Below are 19,655 nucleotides of genomic sequence, written 5' to 3'. Positions count from 1 at the left end.
ATCCAGCCATTAAACTTAATTTTATTTTTATTTTTTAAATTTATTTATTTTTTGTGATACGTGGGCCTCTCACTGTTGTGGCCTCTCACTGTTGTGGCCTCTCCCATTGCGGAGCACAGGCTCCAGACACGCAGGCTCAGCGGCCATGGCTCACGGGCCCAGCCGCTCCGCGGCATGTGGGATCTTCCCGGACCGGGGCACGAACCCGCGTCCCCTGCATCGGCAGGCGGACTCTCAACCACTGCGCCACCAGGGAAGCCCCTAAACTTAATTTTAAAATAGTTTTTAATCATATGGAGAAAGTTTTTGACAAAATATTAAGTGAAAAACAGGATGTATACATTTCTTCACAATTTGATCACAACTATCATAACTCAAATAAATGCATTATACGAAGTTGTAAGAAGATTAAAATAAACCAAAATGTTAACATTATTATCTCTGAGTGACTGAGTCCCCTTAAAACTGAGTTCCTCTGCTGAGTTTATGATTAACCTCTCAATCCAGAACTTTATTCCCTTTCTTGTCCTGCACCTGTTTCCCCTCAAGACTGTGGAGTAGCAAAGAAAAGGGAGGGATTGTGACCCTGTGGGGCCTTCCCAGGACAGAACCCCTGTCCCCATGTCCTCTGCCTGCCTTTTGTTTGTAGAAAAACTTTAGCCTCCTAGGCCTTCCAAGAGTTCCAAAGAGCGAATTTAATCAGAGAAGTGAGAAAATGCAGAAACAAAAGAAAACAGTCAAGCAAAACAAAATAATAATAGTTAATAGCCATTAAACAGAGTCAAGGAAGTTTAGCTCCTCCTCAAGGGCTATAGATAATATTCTGAGCCATATCCTTGGGCTGTTTTGCAGATACTGAGACCCCCACCCGGTGAAAGAAGTTAACTGCATGCTGACCACAAGTACGTTGACCCCAGACAGGCTGGAACCAGAATGCTGATGATGTTGACTCCCAATTACCTCAGCACCAACCAATCAGAAGAATGTCCATGAGCTGATCAAGCACCCCACAACCATCTCTCTCATCCTGTCTTTAAGCCATTGGGGAGTTTGGGTCTTTTGATCATTAGCTGCCCGTAGGCCTTGCTTGGCTTTGCAATAAATGCTGTACTTTCCTTCACCACAACCTAGTGCCAGTCGATTGGCTTTACTGTGCATGGTGAGTCGACCCAAGTTTGACATGAACTGAAGAAAAGATCTATGAACATGGAAGCATCCTAAATGTCCATTGACAGATGAATGGATAAAGAAGATCTGGTATATATCTACACACACACACACACACACAATGGCATATTATTCAGCCATAAAAAAGAATGAAATAATGCCATTTCCATGGATGGACCTAGGGATTATCATACTGAGTGAAGTAAGTCAGATAAAGACAAATATTATATGATATCACTTATATGTGGAATCTAAAAAAAATGATACAAATGAACTTATTTACAAAACAGAAATAGACTCACAGACATAGAAAACAAATTTATGGTTACCAAAGGGAAAAGGGCAGGGGGATAAATTAGGAATTTGGGATTAACAGATAAACACTACTATAAATAAAATAGATAAACAAGGACCTATTGTAGAGCACAGGGAAGTATATCAATATCTTATAATAGTGTATAATGGAAAGAATCTGAAAAAAAATATATATGTATAACTGAATCACTTTGCTATATACCTAAAACATTGTAAATCAATTATACGTCAATTAAAAAATTTTAAGTAACAAAAGAAAAGGTCTATAAATCAGTTTTATATTCTTTACATTTTTGGTATTTTATTTGTTTTCTACTTCCTACACGTATATATTTTCCACCTATTTAAGAGTACAAAACAAAAAAAAATAAGGAGACAGGAGCAGGTCAATCACCTAATCATCCCTTCTTTTAACAAATATATACTGAGCACCTCCTATAAGCCATACACTGGGCTAGGGGCTCTAGGAAAACGAGTAAAATCCACATGGTCCCTGTTCTACTGAATCTTTCATTCTAGTTGGGTAGACATGTGCTAAATAAATGATCACACAAAGACATCTGGTGTTATGAGAGCCTTAAAGGGGAGATCTGACCTAGTTTCAAGGGGGCTTGCTGGAGGTAGAGGTTCAGAGTCAGAGAAGAGGTCAATGAATGCTGAGATTTGAAGGATAAATAGTAGTTAATTGGGTGAAGCAGAGAGGCATGTTGTGGCACACACATGGAATTAAGACCAGAGTGGCTGGAGTGTAAAGAGTAAAGGTGAGACGGGACTTCCCTGGTGGTCCAGTGGGTGAGATTCCATGCTCCCAATGCAGGGGGCCCAGGTTCGATTCCTGGTCGGGGAACTAGATCCTGCATGCATGCCGCAACTAAGAAGACTGTATGCTGCAACTAAGAAGACTGTATGCTGCAACTAAGACCCAGGGCAGCCAAAATAAATAAATAAATAGATAGATATTAAAAAAAAAAAAGAGTAAAGGAGAGAGTGGGAAAGGATGCAACTAAAGAGGTAAACAGGAGCCAGAACATGCAAGACTTTTTGTAAGTCTTATTAAGAAATTTGGTCTTTATCCCAAGAGCAAAATAGGGAGTTACAGGAAATGAAATATACTCTAGAAAGGACCCCGTCTGCAGCATGGGAGAACAGACTAGAGGGAAGGGGAAGACAAGATGCAGAGAGACCTGCTAAAAGGCTCTTGCAGTACCTATAAGAGAAATGGTGGGGACTTCCCTGGAGGTCTAGTGGTTAAGACTTCACCGTCTAATGCAGGGGGTGTGGGTTTGATCCCTGATCCCTGGTCGGGGAACTAAGATCCCACATGCCTTGCAGCCAAAAAACCAAAGCATAAAACAGAAGCAATACTGTAACAAATTCAATAAAGAATTTGAAAATGGTCCACATAAAAAAAATCTTCAAAAAAAAAAAAAAAAGGAGAGAAATGGTGACAGCTTGGCCTAGAAAAAGAGACATGGACATGATTGAGATATTTTAGAGAGAAAATTGATAGGGTTTGCGGTTATAGTGAACATGGAGACTTAAAGGGAAGGAGGTGTGGAAGATTCCCAGGTTTCTGGTTTGTGCAGATGGAAGGATGGATATTCAGTTCACAGAGGCAGGGAATGCAGGAAGAGGACAAAAAGATTTGGGGATGGGCTGAAGATAATGAGTTAGGTTTAAGATGGGCTGAGTTGGAGATTTAGCACTGTGCTGTATGCAATTAGATATTTGCATCTGGAGGTCAGAGAACAGGTTAGAGCTGGAAAAATAAATTTACAAATTATTGGCATATAGTCACTGAACTGTGAATGTGAATAAGAGCGCAGAGAGACAGAGAGACAATGAAAGAACCAGAAAGGAGAGGAGACAACAGAACTGGATAGTCAGTGAAAAGTCAGCTATGGGGCCTTACAGTAACATTTCATGCCCTGGTTATGGAGGATAAAATTGTAAGGAGGTCAGAAAAGCCAGATGCCTAGGAATGAAATCAGAGATGTGGCATCACAGAAGTCAAGTGAGAACAATGTTTAAGAGTTTGGGGACAACAAATATTTTGAGCTCCCATTATGTATAAGGCCTTGTGAAATTGATATTGCTATTCCAAATACACATGTTTGAGGCCTTAAGCTTTTTCACAACCATCTCTAAAGCTAAACCTTGATTCAGAGTTTTTTTCTTAGTCCAAACAGCACTCATTTATCTTTCCTATTCTCAAATTCACTTGAACACACAAGGTCACCAGTCTTAAAAGTTCTATGTTCTTATGCTAAAAGAAAATAAACTTGTCAGCTATAACAGAAATATTCACATTATTCCTCTCCCACAGCTCTAAAAAATAGCCCACTCAGCATGAAAATGTGTCCTTATTTGAATATTTAATTATAGATATTGACAGCGTATCAGTAGCTCATGCCTACCCTTAGTATTGTATCTAGATAACAACACAAGTCAGAAAGGCAACACAACTCAATAATAATCCTGACTGATGTAAGGCTCCATGAGGGCATAGATTCTTTTGTTAGTCCTGTCACCCTGCACAAAACTAGTGGTTAAATATTTAATGTTGCTTAAGTGATCCAATCTTCAATGTGCTAGTTTTAAATTGAGACCTGGGTAAACTGTTCACAGGATTACTATAAGGATCAAGTCAAATAAAATAAAATACGTAAAAGCACTTTTCTTTGGCACTTTACAACCGTAGGCATTGTTTTTCTTTTAAAGGCTCATAGCATTGGCACTCTGCTGAGCTAGGTGTTCAATAAGGCTTTATTCGACTGAATATACATATTATAATATTTTTAAGTGGAGAAAAAACTTAAGATTTGTTATGTACCTTTTCTGTGCTAAATACTTCATATTTGTTCATTTAATCTTTCTTACAACCCCTAATGGAAGAAACATTATTATCTTCCATTTGCAGGCGAGGAAACTGAGTAACTTGCTGAAAGTTTCACAGTTGGTTATTTCCCAAGATGTGATACAAACCCAAATTTGTATTACTCCAAAGCTCATGCTTGTTTCCCCATAACAGTACTTCTCAAAATCAAGTAACCCCAAATTGCAAAGGAAAATAATAACATACTCACAGGAAAATCTGGGAGACTACTGAAACATCCAGTTTAAACTGGATCTTTCTTCAAACTATTATGTTTATCTTAAAATTTATACTTGCATTTTACTCTACAATATATTAATGCTTGTTTAATAGAAAATGTTTTAAATGGCTCACCACTTAACTCATTCAATTCTTCCCTCTCTAAAGAAATATTTGAGAAAGCCTGACAGTATAGGAAGGTGCACCTTCCGTAAAAATCCCACAGCGTTATTTCCTGGCGCCTGGCCTCATAAAACTGGATCCCAGTTTGAAAGCCTGACTATAGAGCAAACTGCATTAAAGATATCTTAAGAATGATGATGAAAACAATAATTATTATAACACCTCAAGGGTCAGGATAAGATATTAATGATGCGTAACAGTATAACTACAGATAGAGTCGACTAGTTTAACTCCCCACTGCTAATGAAACAAAATTCTAACATGACCGATTCCACTGCGTTTCACTGAACGACCTGAAGAGCTATCCCTGAGTATGTTAACACCATCTCTTCTTCACCCAGGACCCTGGTTACTTGATAAGTAAAGCATGAATTCTCCCAGTGGACAACATTTATGTAATGTTCCCTGTATGTCCAGATGTGTAACACACTAGAAGATAAGCAACGTACAGAGTGGCAAATAAACCACATTTTTTTTTTTTTTTTTTTTTTGCGGTACGCGGGCCTCTCACCGCTGTGGCCTCTCCCGTTGTGGAGCACAGGCTCCGGACGCGCAGGCTCAGCGGCCATGGCTCAGGGGCCTAGCCGCTCCGCAGCATGTGGGATCTTCCCGGACCGGGGCACGAACCCATGTCCCCTGCATCGGCAGGCGGACTCTCAACGACTGCGCCACCAGGGAAGCCCAAATAAACCACATTTTGACTAGTCCTACCAGACTGTTCCTGCCCTATCAAATGGGGGACACATACTTCTAGAATTCCCCCCACACACTCCAAGAGCTACCTCACAATTTGGAGGTAGCTCAGGGAAGAAAAAAGGGTACTAGGTTTTAACTTTGGTTTCCAAAAAACTGCTCTGAGATTCCATGTCCTTATGTTCCTGTGGCATGGCTGTGAGCATTGGAAATGTGTAGGATTTGCTAAAGCGGTCAGCACATTTCCTTCCTTAGAGCTTATGTACTTAAAGGGCTCTGATTTGCAATATTTAGGGAGTTCCTTTAAGCTAGGAAGAAAAGTCAAGGCTAAGAATCGTCGCCTAAAGGAACGGAAGGAGTTTCTCCCTTAAATTATACTCTCCTGGGCAAGGAAAGACTTCGCAAGCCACCTTCCAAACCGCCTCTCAATTCCCCCCCAAATTCTCTATTTTAGAAGTGGTCCCTTACCAACTCAGTACCAGAAATAGGAGCTCTTGCGTAGCCCACCTCCTCCCTCTCAAGGACCGGAGGAGCCCATGCCCAGCCCACTACGGGGCCTATACTTGCTTACTTATCCAGCTACTTCTAGGCAGGCCGTTAAGAACCAACGGTCTCAAACCAGCACGCTCCAGACTCGACTCGCGCGCGGCAAGACGTGGGTGGCTGCGGGGATTTGGCGCCGACCGCGCCCCGCGGCTCTGAGGACCTGGCCCACAATCCCTCGCGAGAGCGAGGGCGGGAAAGGTGAGGGGGCCTAGCAAGGGGGACATCCGGCAAGAAGACCCGTAGGCCCTGGAACCCTATTACGGGGATGGAGAGTATTCTGTATACGACTCTTCCGTACCCCAAACCGGTAACATGCCAGTGTCTGTGCGTATCTTAGCTCCCGTTCAGGGAGATCATTCCTACTAACAACCCTGAGGCCTCCATCCAACAGGTCAGGGTGGAGGTGAGGAAATGTGGTAAGACCCACTGGGCCTGGCTTTGCGTCCTGCGGTCTCCACCCATCTTTTTATTGTCAGGATGTACGTTTGATGTGCAAACTTTAAGTGGGATTTGGAAGAATCACGATGGAAACGGGGAAACATATGTAAGAATGACCAGACTTCCGCACAGCCGCAGAGCCGCAGAGTCCCAAAGCACAAGGCCGCGTGCAGCCACGCCGCGGACCCCACCCTTCCGCCTTACGTCTGACGTCACGTGCTGCGGCGGGTGCGCGTGCGCGGGCTTGGCCGCTTCTGCGTCTGCGCAACTGCGAGCGTAGGTGTTCGGCTTTGAAATGCAGCGGGATTTAGTGAGTTTGCCCCTATCCCCAGCGGTGCGGGTGAAGCTGGTGTCTGCAGGTTTCCAGACTGCTGAGGAACTCCTAGAGGTGAAACCCTCCGAGCTCAGCAAAGGTAACGGACTCCCATTACAAGCTGAGGCACTCTGGCCGCTATCGGGGCCGCCTCCATCCCCGTTCTCGGCCAGATTCTGCCGCCGCCCACTGCCGCGTTTACACCGTGAAACAGCTCATTGACTCCACTTAAGTGTGGTTTGAATGGTTAGAACTGTGGTCTTGGAAACATTCACCAGTTGCTTTCTCTGCCAGTGGCTGCTGAAGCCTCTGAAGATTATCTCATTTATACTCAAAAGAACCCTTTTAACGTGGACTGTTATGTTCAGTATATAGATGAAGGAACTGATGCTTGGGAGGCTAAGTAACTTTTCATTATGAGTGGGCTAGGAAGTTGTGGAGGCAGGATTGAAATCCAGACAGGCGGTCTAATTTTCGCTGTTACAAAATCCAAGGGGCAGGGATTAAATTTAAGAAATGCACTGTTCGCGACAGGATGAGATAAATTAAGAGTGACAAAGGGGGTAGAATCCCCCGAACCTGGAGAAAGCAGTAGAAAGAAGACATCGCTTCTCTTAATGTAATTCACCGAAAAAACCCAAAAACTCACATTCCAGAACACTGTAGATTATATGTTGGTGGGAACCACTTCCTTCTGAGGTACACAAAGGTGAAGCTGTCTGCAGTCACCCTCACTGTGCACATAACACTACAGTATGCCCGGAACTGTGTTATTAAGATAGAACAGAATTTTAAGTCATTGCCCTTAACGATGGAAAATAAGGTTTCAACTCTCCACTCAAGAACAAATGTTGTAGACCCAATGTTAACTATTTGTCTTAAGTCTTATGCCAAAGACTGTATCCCCCAAAGTTTGATGGGCTCATTTTCTTTCAACAGGTTGGTTTTACAAAAAAGAAATGAGAGAATCTGAATGATAATAGTAGCTAACAATTATTAAGAATTTTGGATGGGCTTAGTGTTCTACCAAGGTTTTTATGTGTGTTGTTTCATTCCCATTTTGTAGAAGAAAAGTCTGAGGCATAAAGAAGTAACTTGCTCATGCATAGTAACTACACAGTAAGTGGTGCAGTCAGGAATGACAAACCTAAGTAATCAGACGAGTTAAGGCTCTTAAATTGGATGGAATTTTCATTTCCTTAGCACCATTAATGTCTTTTGTTAGCACCAAATTTATAGTTCATATCCTTACCCGATCAAGCACTGATATATCAAACTCATAAGTGATATCCTCTCCATTATTTCTTCCATAAGCAGCTTGTTTTGTAATTTCCATTTTACTTCTTAGGCCATGTTGTCAGGAATGAAATTGTATAGTTGAGGAAGCATAAGTGTATTGTTTAAGCTATTGGTGCATCAAATAATTTTTCTTATTAAATAGTTTGCAGTGATCCGTGAATTTTTCATTCCAATGTTTTCATGAATAATACATGCACATGCACTTCTTAAATCTGCGTCTTGTTTTAGGCAGTTAAAGAGGCCATTTTCATTCTTTTCTAAAAAATAATTTGTGTACCTTATGAGAGCAAGTTTATTATGGCTTCATAAGACCAAAAGAGATAGTAAAAGACCAAAGAGGTAGTAAAAGGACCAAAAGGAAAAAAAAAAAGGACATTTTCATTTCTACCTTCTGAGATAGATACTCTTGCAGGTAATCAAAAATGCTTTAGAGGTTTAAGTTTCTGAATTCTGTTTCTGAGGTAATAGATAAATCTTTTAAGTATGTGAAGACTAAGAAAACATAGATAAATGCCTCTGTTAACTTGAAAAATTAAATAGTTAATCGAATGTTACATTTTTATGTTTCTCTACTCTTGGCATCATTCTTGTTATTTAAAAATTAAAATTAATGAAGACAACAATAACATATGACTTTTAAATTTCTAAAATCAGATGTTTTTGTTTCTGTTTCTTACTTTCAGAAGTTGGGATATCTAAAGAGGAAGCCTTAGAAACTCTGCAAATTATAAGAAGAGAATGTCTCACAAATAAAACAAGTTATTCTGGTACATCTGAGTCAGGCAAGAAGTGCACAGCACTGGAACTTCTTGAGCAGGAGCATACCCAGAGTTCCATAATTACCTTCTGTTCCGCACTAGATAATATTCTTGGGGGTGGCATACCCTTAACCAAAACAACAGAAATTTGTGGTGCACCAGGTGTTGGAAAAACACAATTATGGTAAAATAAAATGTTCCCCTCTTACATTTATGTAACTAACAGAGTATTGTGTTGTGGGTATACAGTTAGGAGACCAAAAAAGGCATGTATGTGCTCTTAATTTTGTGTGCATCAAACAAATCAACATTTGCCTTACTTCAGCACCCCATCTTGATAAATTGATACAATTATTTTGATATTAAAAAGTGTTTCTTTTGCAACAGTATAGTGTGGTCAGTGGGGTCAACAAGCAGTCTTCTACTTTATTATAGAATTAATTCCTGAGAATATATTTGAAAGCCAAATGTTTGAAAGTAGATTTTTGTATAATAAAGGTTTCCATTCCCAGAAGCCTAAAAACCACTAAAGAGTCCTTAATTGTGGTTTTATAGGCACACGCTCCCCCTAATCCATTCATCAGTTGATTCACATATGTTTGGAGCTGTGGAGAGTCAACCATCTCTCTTACTTTGCAGAGTATATTTATACCTATAAAATATTTAGTGGTATCTAATGGGTTGTGATCTGGAGTTTGAAAAACACTGCCTTAGATCATCATGATAATGACTTGGTCATTTCAGTTCTTTCTCTTGACAGTATGCAGTTGGCAGTAGATGTGCAGATACCAGAATGTTTTGGAGGAGTGGAAGGTGAAGCAGTTTTTATTGATACAGAGGGGAGTTTTATGGTTGATAGAGTGGTAGACCTTGCTAATGCCTGCATTCAACACCTGCAGCTTATAGCAGGAACACATATGGGAGAAGGTAAGTTAGCAAGTGCTCTTTTTTCTGTATAATAAAAGTAATTTTCATTTGTATCCATCTCACGCAAGAGACCATTTGGAACGTGAAGCTTAATGACTTGACCGTGTACTAGTATTAAACTCTCATACTTCTCTTACAAATTGAGAAATGCCACACCTGGGCTGGCCTTTTCTTCCCCTTTTATGGCCCTCACTTTTTACTGCAGGAACTCTGGGACAAAACCTGTATTTCAATGTATGACTTCAAATCATCATGCTCTGGCCTGCCAGGTGTTAGCTAATGTTACTGGACACCTTACTGTAAGTATTAAATGTTGTGTCAATGCGTTCAGTGTATATTGACTTTGATACTGGTTTTGCCAAAAACCAAGGGTGGCCTTGAAAAATCATGTCTGGAAATGTTTGGAAAATTAGGCTGATTGACCTTATGTGGCTCTGAGTAGTACGTAATTGACTTCACGACTATGTTAATTGTATTGTTAAAAGTGTTGGGAAGTTTTTCTGCACTTATTATGTGGAAATAAAGTGTTAGATTAAAAAAGTTTTTTTTCAGGTAATTTGTGTTCAAGTTCTTGTCCTTCAATTACTCATAAAATTAAATGGTTTCTGGTTTGACTGTTTTCTTTTGCTTTATTGTATTTTATTTTTGGATGTGCAGTCCTTATTCTTTTCTCTAGAAATGTTAAAAAATATAATGCTTTTCCTAAGATGTTTGTATTCCCTTTAAATGAATATAATCAGCTGAATATTTTTATTTTAATTGTAGTAATAGGTGTCCTTTTTAACCAATGACCAGTATATCTATTGAAAGTCCTGTAAGCTATCCATGTCACAAGTGTAATTTTAATAGTGTCTTAAGATCTTGTAAATATTGTGGATGTAGCACTGGAATATAGTTTTTAATGAGTGGTGTGTGATTAAGCTGTTGTTTTTTGGTTAAAAATGAACTGGTTAAATGTATATTTGTAATAGGCAATATTTTCTGAAATTTAATTTCTTGGTTTTTCTTTCAGCGTTAAAACTTAAGTACGTTTTTAAACGCAATGATTTTTAACTTGTTTCTCTCTGAAATATGTCCAGAACCAATCTGGTTATTTAAAAAAAAACAAATCTAAGGAGAGAATTTTATTTTATATCATTGTTTCTACTTAAATATCAAATTATACTATGGCATTTAAGGGAAAAATATGCTTCTTTTCAACGTTTTTCCTTTTAACTTTTAATTTGGAGTCTTATAAAAAAAAACAAGAAAGAAATTCCATTGTGTTACTTCTATTCAATGGAAGCCAATAACTAGAAATATGAAAAGATAGACGTTAAAACTCTAGTTGTGTATGTGTCTAAACAATTTCTAGATGGTCTAGTATGTAAGGAAACAGTGGAAAAGGTGAAAATAAGAGGTCAGGAATTATGAAATGATAGTTTGTGAAATGACAGGTAAAACTATTTTAAAATTGTTTTGTTGTTTATTTCAGAGCACCCAAAAGCTTTGCAGGATTTCACTCTTGAAAATATTCTTTCCCATATTTATTATTTTCGTTGTCGTGACTACACAGAGCTACTGGCACAAGTTTATCTGCTTCCAGACTTCCTTTCAGAACACTCAAAGGTATGGCTCCATCTTTATCAGGTTGAGGAGGCTCTCTTTTATTCCTAATTAGTTGATTGTTTTTATCATGAAAGGTGTTGGGTTTTGTCAGTTGCTTTTTCTGAATCAATTGAGAGGATTATGTGGCTTTTTTCACCCATCATTCTATTAATCTGGTATGTTTCATTGATTGATTTTCATATTAAACCACCTTTGCATCCCTAGGATAAATCCCGCTTGGTCATGATATAAAATCCTTTTAATATACTACAAGATTCAGTTTCCTAGCATTTTGTTGAGGATTTTTGCATCTGTAATTGGTTTGTGGTTTTCTTTGCTGGTGATGTCTTTGTCTGGCTTTGGTATCAGTGTAATATTGGCTTCATAAAATGAGTTAGGAAGTTCCCTTCTCTACTTTTCAGAACACTTTGAGAAGAATTGGTGTAAATTCTTTAAACATTTTATAGAATTCACTGGTGAAGCCGTCTGGTCCTGATTTTTTCTTTGTTGAAAGGCTTTTGATTACTGATCCAATCTCTTGTTATAACTCTATTCAGATTTTCGGTGTCTTCAGTCAGTTTTGGTAGTTTGTGTCTTTCAGTGAGTTTGTCCGTTTCATCTAGGTTATCTAATTTTTTGGCATACAAATGTTCATTATATTCTCTTGGCTTTTTATTTCTATAAGATTGGTAGTAATGTCCCTACTTCCATTCCTGACGGGAGTGATTTGCACCTTCTCTCTTTTTCTTAGTCACTTTAGTTAAAGGCTTGTCAATTTTGTTGATCTTTTCAAAGAATCAACTTTTTTTCTTTTTCTTTTTTAAAAAAATCTCTCTCTTTTTAAAAACCTAATTAATTAATTTTATTTTTGGCTGCGTTGGGTCCTTCATAGCCACGCGCAGGCTTTCTCTAGTTGTGGCAAGCAGGGGCTACTCTTCGTTGCGGTGCGTGGGCTTCTCATTGCGCTGGCTCCTCTTGCTGCGGAGCACGGGCTCTAGGCGTGTGGGCTTCAGTAGTTGTGGCATGCAGGCTCAGTAGTTGTGGCACACGGGCTTAGTTGCTCCACGGCATATGGGATCTTCCCAGACTAGGGCTTGAACCTGTGTCCCCTGAACTGGCAGTCAGATTCTTAACCACTGCACCACCAGGGAAGTCCCTCAAAGAATCAACTTTTGATTTCAGTGATTTTTCCAATTGTTTGTCTCTTGTTTATTTTGATCATTTTCACTTTAATTTTCATTACTTTCTTCTACTTTATTTGGGATTAGTTTGCTCTTCTTTTTCTGGTTCTTTAAAGTAGAATTTTAGGATATTGGTTTGAGATCTTTATTTCCTTTTTAAAAAACATTTATTTATTTATTTGCTGCACCATGTGGCTTGTGGAATCTTAGTTCCCCAACCAGGGATTGAATCCAGGCCCTTGGCAATGAGAGTGTGCAGTCCTAACTGCTGGACTGCCAGGAAATTCCCTCTTTTTTTTTAATATAGTTGTTTAGAGCTATACATTTTCCTCTGAGCACTGCTTTTACTGTATCCCATAAATTTTGGTATATTATTTTTTAATATTCATTTATCTTTAAGTACATTCCAATTTCCATTTTGAGTTCTTTGACTCTTTGTTTATTTAAGAGTATGTTGGGCTTCCCTGGTGGCGCAGTGGTTGAGAGTACGCCTGCCGACGCAGGGGACACGGGTTTGTGCCCTGGTCCGGGAAGATCCCGCATGCCGCAGAGCGGCTGGGCCCATGAGCCATGGCCGCTGAGCCTGTGCGTCCAGAGCCTGTGCTCCTCAACGGGAGAGGCCACAACAGTGAGAGGCCTGCGTACCGCAAAAAAAAAAAAGTGTGTTGTTTGATTTCCACATATATGTGAATTTTTCAAATGTCCTTTTGTTGGTTTCTAATTTTATTCCATTCTGGTCAGAGAAGATAACTTTATATGATTCCATCTTTATAAATTTGAGACTTATTTTGTGACCTAACATCTGGTCTATGCAGGGGGACGTTCCATGTGCACTTGAGAAGAATGTGTAGGCTGCTGTTGAGTGGAGTGTTGTATGTATATATCTGCTAATTCTAGTTGATTTATAGTGTTGTTAAGTCTTTTCTTTCCTTGTTTATCTTTTGTCCAGTTATATCCATCATTGCATATGGGCTGTTTGAAATTGCCAGTTATTACTATAGAACTGTTTTGTTTCTTTCTTTGATTTTTTAAAAAACTTTATTTTTAAAAATTATTAATTAATTAATTTTTGGCTGCGTTGGGTCTCCTTTGCTGCACGCAGGCCTCCTCTAGTTGAAGCAAGCGGGGGCTACTCTTCATTGAGGTGCGTGGGCTTCTCATTGTGGTGGCTTCTCTTGTTGAGGAGCACAGGCTCTAGGCACGCGGGCTTCAGTAGTTTTGGCTCGCGGGCTCTAGAGCGCAGGCTCAGTAGATGTGGCGCACAAGCTTAGTTGCTCCAAGGCATGTGGGATCTTCCCCGACCAGAGCTCGAACCCATGTCCCCTGCATTGGCAGGTGGATTCTTAACCACTATGCCACCAGGGAAGTCCTCTTTCTTTAATTTTATCAGTTTTTGCTTTATATATTTTAGGGCTTTGTTGTTAGGTCTCTTTATATTTATAATTGTTATATCGTCTTTTTGTATTTTTTTTGGTTTTCGGGATCTTAGTTCCCTGACCAGGAATTGAACCCAGGCCACGGCAGTGAAAACACTGAGTCCTAACCACTGCACCGCCAGGGAATTCCCTATAATTGTTATATCTTCTTAATGGACTGACCCTTTTATTATTATAGTGTCCTTCTTTGTCTCTTGTAACAGTATTTGTCTTAAAGTCTCTTTTGTCTGGCCACTCCAGCTCTCTTTGGTTACTGTTTGCAGGGAATATCTTTTTCTATCCTTTCACACCTAACTTATATGTATCTTTGGACTTAAAGTGAGTTTCTTGTAGAAAGCCTACAGTTGGGTCATTTTTTAAATCCATTCTGCCAATCTCTGCCTTTTAATTGGAGAGTTTAATTCATTTACATTTAACATGCTTGCTCGTAGGGAGGTACTTATGCCATTTTGCTATTTTTTTTTCTATACGTCTTATACCTTATTTCTCAGTTTCTCCATTACTGCTTTCTTTTTTTTATTAGATTGTTATTTTCTAGTATACCATTTTGATTCCCTTGTTTCTTTTACTATATATTTTTTAGTTATTAGTTGCCCTGGGGATTACAATTAACATCTTAATTCATAGCAGTATAGTTTGAACTAGTACCTATTTAGTTTCAACAATATACAAAAACCTTGCTGCTATATGGCTGCTTTTAACACTCTTTATGTTGTTATTGTCACACATTATGTCTTTATACATTGTGTGCCGATTACCATAGATTTTTAGTTATTGTTCTATACAGTTATCTTTTAAAGCATATCAGAAAATAAGGTGTTACAAACTAAAGATACATTAATGCTGACTTTTTAGGTTTATTTATATAGTTACATTTACAGCTGTTTATTTCTGTGTGTGGATTTGAGTTACTGTACTGTCCACTGTCTTTTCATTTCAGCCTGAAGGGCTCTTCTTAGCATTTCTTGTACAATAGGTCTACTAGTGATGAACTTTGTTTTTATTTATCTGTGAGTCTCTTAATTGCTGCTTCATTTTTGAGGAATACTTTTGCTAGATATACAGTTCTTTGTTGTCAGTTTTTTCCTTTCAGCAATTTGAATATGTCATCCCACTGCCTTCTGGCCTTTGAGAACCACTAAATAAATATATCTATGATCTGAGTTTTCCTATCTCTCCATTGGTATGCTGGTAAATGTTTAATGACTGACTTTCCAGGAAAAGAATATATGCACATATATACATACATAAGTTTATTATAAAGTTGCTTATATAAAGAACGTATAACACACAATTTGTAAGTAATAAAATGTACAGTATTCATTATTGTAAATTCTGTATAACCAGTTGACTCTTACAAAAAGCTTTTGTTGATTTGATTTTTTATTGAGGTCAAATTCACGTAATAAAATTCAGCATTTTAAAGTGAGCAATTCAGTGCAGTTCGTACATTCACAATGTTGTACAACCACTACCTGTATCTAGTTCCAAAATGTTTTTGTCACCTTAAGAGGAAACTTGTCCCCATTAAGGAGTTGCTCCCTATTCCTCCCTCCCTACAAAGCCCCTGGCAACCACCAATCTGTTTTTGTCTCTATGGATTTACCTACTCTGGATATTGCATATGAATGGAATCATGTGATATGTGACTTTTTTTGTCTGTTTTTTTCCACTTAGCGTAACATGTTCAGTGTTCATACACTTTGTAGCATGTGTCAGAACTTCGTCCCTTTCTATGGCTGAATAATATTCTGTTGATGGGCATTCAGACTGATTCCATCTCTTGATTTTTATGAATTGTGCTGCTATGAAATGTGTATACACATATTTGTTTTTGTACCAATTTTTAATGCTTTTGGGTATATACCTAGGAGCAAAATTGCTGGATCATATGGTAATTCTATGTTTAACTTTTTGAGGCCTTGCAAAACTGTTTTTCACAGTTGCTGAACCATTTTACATTCCCACCACCAATGTATGAGGTTTTCATCGATTTGAATTTTGCTAAACTTATTTATCCATATCTGACCTATGCCATTATTTGGCAAAATTAAGCTACCAATAAGCACTTGACGGCTGTCCAATTCAGCAAAGAAGTTGCTCCCATCACTGAGGAACAGGTACTGTTTTAACATAAACGCTGGTTGATATTTTTGCTTACATTAACACGCATGATGAAAGTGAGACAACAGAGGGGTATTTTTTTGCTGAATTGATTAGCTTCCTGTGTTTTTGTTGTTGTTGAGGAGTTTGATGAATTTTTACCATTTCTGTTTTTCCTTTTTTTCTTCCCAACCTCCTAATTTATCCCTCTCCTCCCACCTTTCCCCTTTGGTAACCATAAGTTTGTTTTCTAAGTCTGTGAGTCTGTTTCTGTTTTGTAAATAAGTTTGTATCATTTTTTAGATTTCACATATAAGTGACACCATATGATATTTGTCTGGATTACTTAGTATGGTAATCTTTAGGTCTATTCATGTTGCTGCAAATGGCATTATTTGATTCTTTTTTATGGCTGAGTAATATTCCATTGTATATATATACCACATCTTCTTTATCTATTCATCTGTTGATGGATATTTAGGTCTCTTCCATGTCCTGGTTATTGTAAATACTGCTCCAGTGAACATTTGGTGCATGTAAATATCTTTTTGAATTTTGGTTTTCTCCAGATTTATGCTCAGGAGTGCAATTGCTGGATCATATGGTAGCTCTACTTTTACTTTTTTGAAGAACCTCCATATTGTTCTCCGTAGTGCCTGTAACAATTTACATTCCCACCAACAGTGTAGGAGCGTTCCCTTTTCTCCACACCCTCTCCAGCATTTATTGTTTGTTGTTTTTTTTTGTTTTTTTTTTGCGGTACGCGGGCCTCTCACTGTTGTGGCCTCTCCCATTGCGGAGCACAGGCTCCAGACGTGCAGGCTCAGCGGCCATGGCTCATGGGCCCAGCCGCTCCGCGGCATGTGGGATCTTCCTGGACCGGGGCACAAACCCCTGTCCCCTGCATCAGCAGGCAGACTCTCAACCACTGTGCCACCAGGAAGGCCCTGTGTGTAGATTTTTTGATGATGGCCATTCTGACTGGTGTGAGGTGATACCTCACTGTAGTTTTGATTTGCATTTCTCTAATAATTAGCTATGTTGAGTATCTTTTCATGTGTTTGTTGGCCATCTGTATGTCTTCTTTGGAGAAATGTCTGTTTAGGTCTTCTGCCCATTTTTTGATTGGGTTTTTTTTTTTTGATACTGAGCTGCATGAGCTGCTTGTAAATTGTGGAGATTAATCTCCTGTCTGTTGCTTCATTTGCAAATATTTTGTCCCATTCTGAGGGTTGTCTTTTTGTCTTGTTTATGGTTTACTTTGCTGTGCAAAAGCTTTTAAGTTTCATTAGGTCCCATTTGTTTATTTTATTTTTTTTATTACTCTAGGAAGTGGGTCAAAAAAGATCTTGCTGTGATTTATGTCAAAGAGTGTTCTGCCTATGTTTTCCTCTAAGAATTTGATAGTATCTGGCCTTACATTTAGGTCTTTAATCCATTTTGAGTTTATTTTTGTGTATGCTGTTCATTCTTTTTCATGTAGCTGTCCAGTTTTCCCAGCACCACTTACTGAAGAGACTGTCTTTTCTCCATTGTACATTCTTGCCTCCTTTGTCATAGATTAGGTGACCATATGTGTGTGGATTTATCTCTGGACTTTCTATCCTGTTTCATATTGATCTGCTTCTGTTTTTGTGCCAGTACCATACTGTTTTGATTACTGTAGCTTTATAGTAGAGCCTGAAGTTAGGGAGCCTGATTCCTCCAGCTCCGTTTTTCTTTCTCAAGATTGCTTTGGGTATTTGGGGTCTTTTGTGTTTCCATATAAATTAAAAAATTTTTTGTTCTAGATCTGTGAAAAATGCCATTAGTAATTTGATAGGGATTGCATTGAACCTGTAGATTACCTTAGGTAGTGTAGTCATTTTGACAATATTGATTCTTGCAATTTAAGCACATGGTATATCTTTCCATCTGTTTGTGTCATCTTTGATTTCTTTCATTAGTGTCTTACAGTTTTTAGAGTACAGGTTTTTTGTCTCCTTAGGTAGGTTTATTCTTAGGTATTTTATTCTTTTTGATGCAGTGGTAAATGGGATTGTTTCCTTAATTTCTCTTTCTGATCTTTTGTTGTTAGTGTATAGAAATGCAACAGATTTCTGTTTATTAATTTTGTATCCTGCAACTTTACCAAATTCATTGATGAGCGCTAGTTACCATTTATTTCTGGTTATAAATTATTTTCTGGGGAATTCCCTGGTGGTCCAGTAGTTAGGCCTCTGTGCTCTCACTGCCAAGGGCCTGAGTTCGATCCCTGGTCAGGGAACTAAAACCCCACAAGCCATGCGGTGTGGCCATAAATAAATAAATAAATTTCTGTATTTTCCTCAAAATATGGATCATAAGGTTGACTATTATAGAATATTCTTGCATTTTGTGTACATTAGGATTTTTCCCTAAGAGGTAAAAGAGACCAGATATCTAGATGACTGGTTGTGACAGGAAGTACGTTCTTAAGTGCTTCTCACAATTTTTATGTCCTTATATTCTTTCTTTAGGGGGTCTTTATTGAGCCTTATTTTGTGAAAATGGAAAATATGGTTATTTTGCTGACATTACAGTATTTTGATACATCCTCAGTTTTTTCATTTTTCTACACTGAACAACTTATCTGTGATATGGGAAAGACCTCATATCTCTAATAAACCACTCTTAGTGTCAGTGAATAGTAAGAAAACAAGGAATATCAAATGGAGTCATCCCATGGTCCATTTACCCAAAATTTCTTCTTTGTTAGTTGCACAAAGGAAAGAACTGCTGGCAGAAGGGAATTACACTACACAAAATGTTTCTGAAACATAAAGCATTTAAAACTCTCTTGGATTCCTAATTCTTATTTTAAAAAATTCACGTTGGAGGGAATTCCCTTCCAGTGGTTCGGACTCTGCACTTCCACTGCAGTGGGCATGGGTTTGATCCCTGGTCGAGGGGAGCTCAGTTTCCTACAAGCCACAGGCCACGACCAGGATAAACATTCAAGCTGGCAACTATTTTATTTTAAAGATTTTTGTTCTTGGGCTTCCCTGGTGGCGCAGTGGTTGAGAGTCCGCCTGCCAATGCAGGGGACACGGGTTCATGCCCCGGTCCGGGAAGATCCCACATGCCGCAGAGCGGCTGGGCCAATGAGCCATGGCCACCGAGCCTGCGCGTCTGGAGCCTGTGCTCCGCAACGGGAGAGGCCACAACAGTGAGAGGCCTGCGTACTGCAAAAAAAAAAAAAAAAAAAAAAAAAAAAGATTTTTGTTCTTGATGTCGACCATTTTTATTTTATTTTATTTTATTTTATTTATTCATTTAAATGGTTCTTTTCTCATTTTTTAAAAGATTTTTATAATTTATGGCTGCGTTGAGTCTTCATTGCTGCATGAGGGCTTTCTCTAGTTGCAGCGAGCGGGGGCTACTCTTCGTTGCGGTGTGTGGGCTTCTTGTTGTGGTGGCTTCTCTTGTTGTGGAGCACAGGCTGTAGATGCGCAGGCTTCAGTAGTTGTGGCAGGTGGGCTCAGTAGTTGTGGCTCTGGGTCTCTAGAGCACAGGCTCAGTAGTTGTGGCACAGGGGCTTAGTTGCTCCATGGCATGTGGGATCTTCCCGGACCAGGGCTCGAACCCGTGTCCCCT

At 38.9% G+C, this 19,655-nt stretch overlaps 1 protein-coding gene across 1 annotated transcript; it reads left to right on the top strand.

Moving 5' to 3' along the window:
* Positions 1-6,726: 6,726 nt before the first annotated feature.
* On the top strand, positions 6,727-8,994 carry RAD51C (RAD51 paralog C; the record flags this gene model as incomplete). The annotated part of the gene is made up of 2 exons (XM_079725481.1): positions 6,727-6,849; positions 8,732-8,994. The coding sequence occupies exons 1-2, from the start codon at positions 6,732-6,734 to the stop codon at positions 8,992-8,994; spliced, it is 381 nt and encodes a 126-aa protein (XP_079581607.1). The 5' UTR covers positions 6,727-6,731.
* Positions 8,995-19,655: the final 10,661 nt, after the last annotated feature.

The sequence above is a fragment of the Hyperoodon ampullatus genome (genome assembly GCF_949752795.1).
Source record: "Hyperoodon ampullatus genome assembly, chromosome: 19".
Taxonomy (NCBI): Eukaryota; Metazoa; Chordata; class Mammalia; order Artiodactyla; family Ziphiidae; genus Hyperoodon; species Hyperoodon ampullatus.
This window is presented reverse-complemented; position numbering and strand designations above follow the sequence as displayed.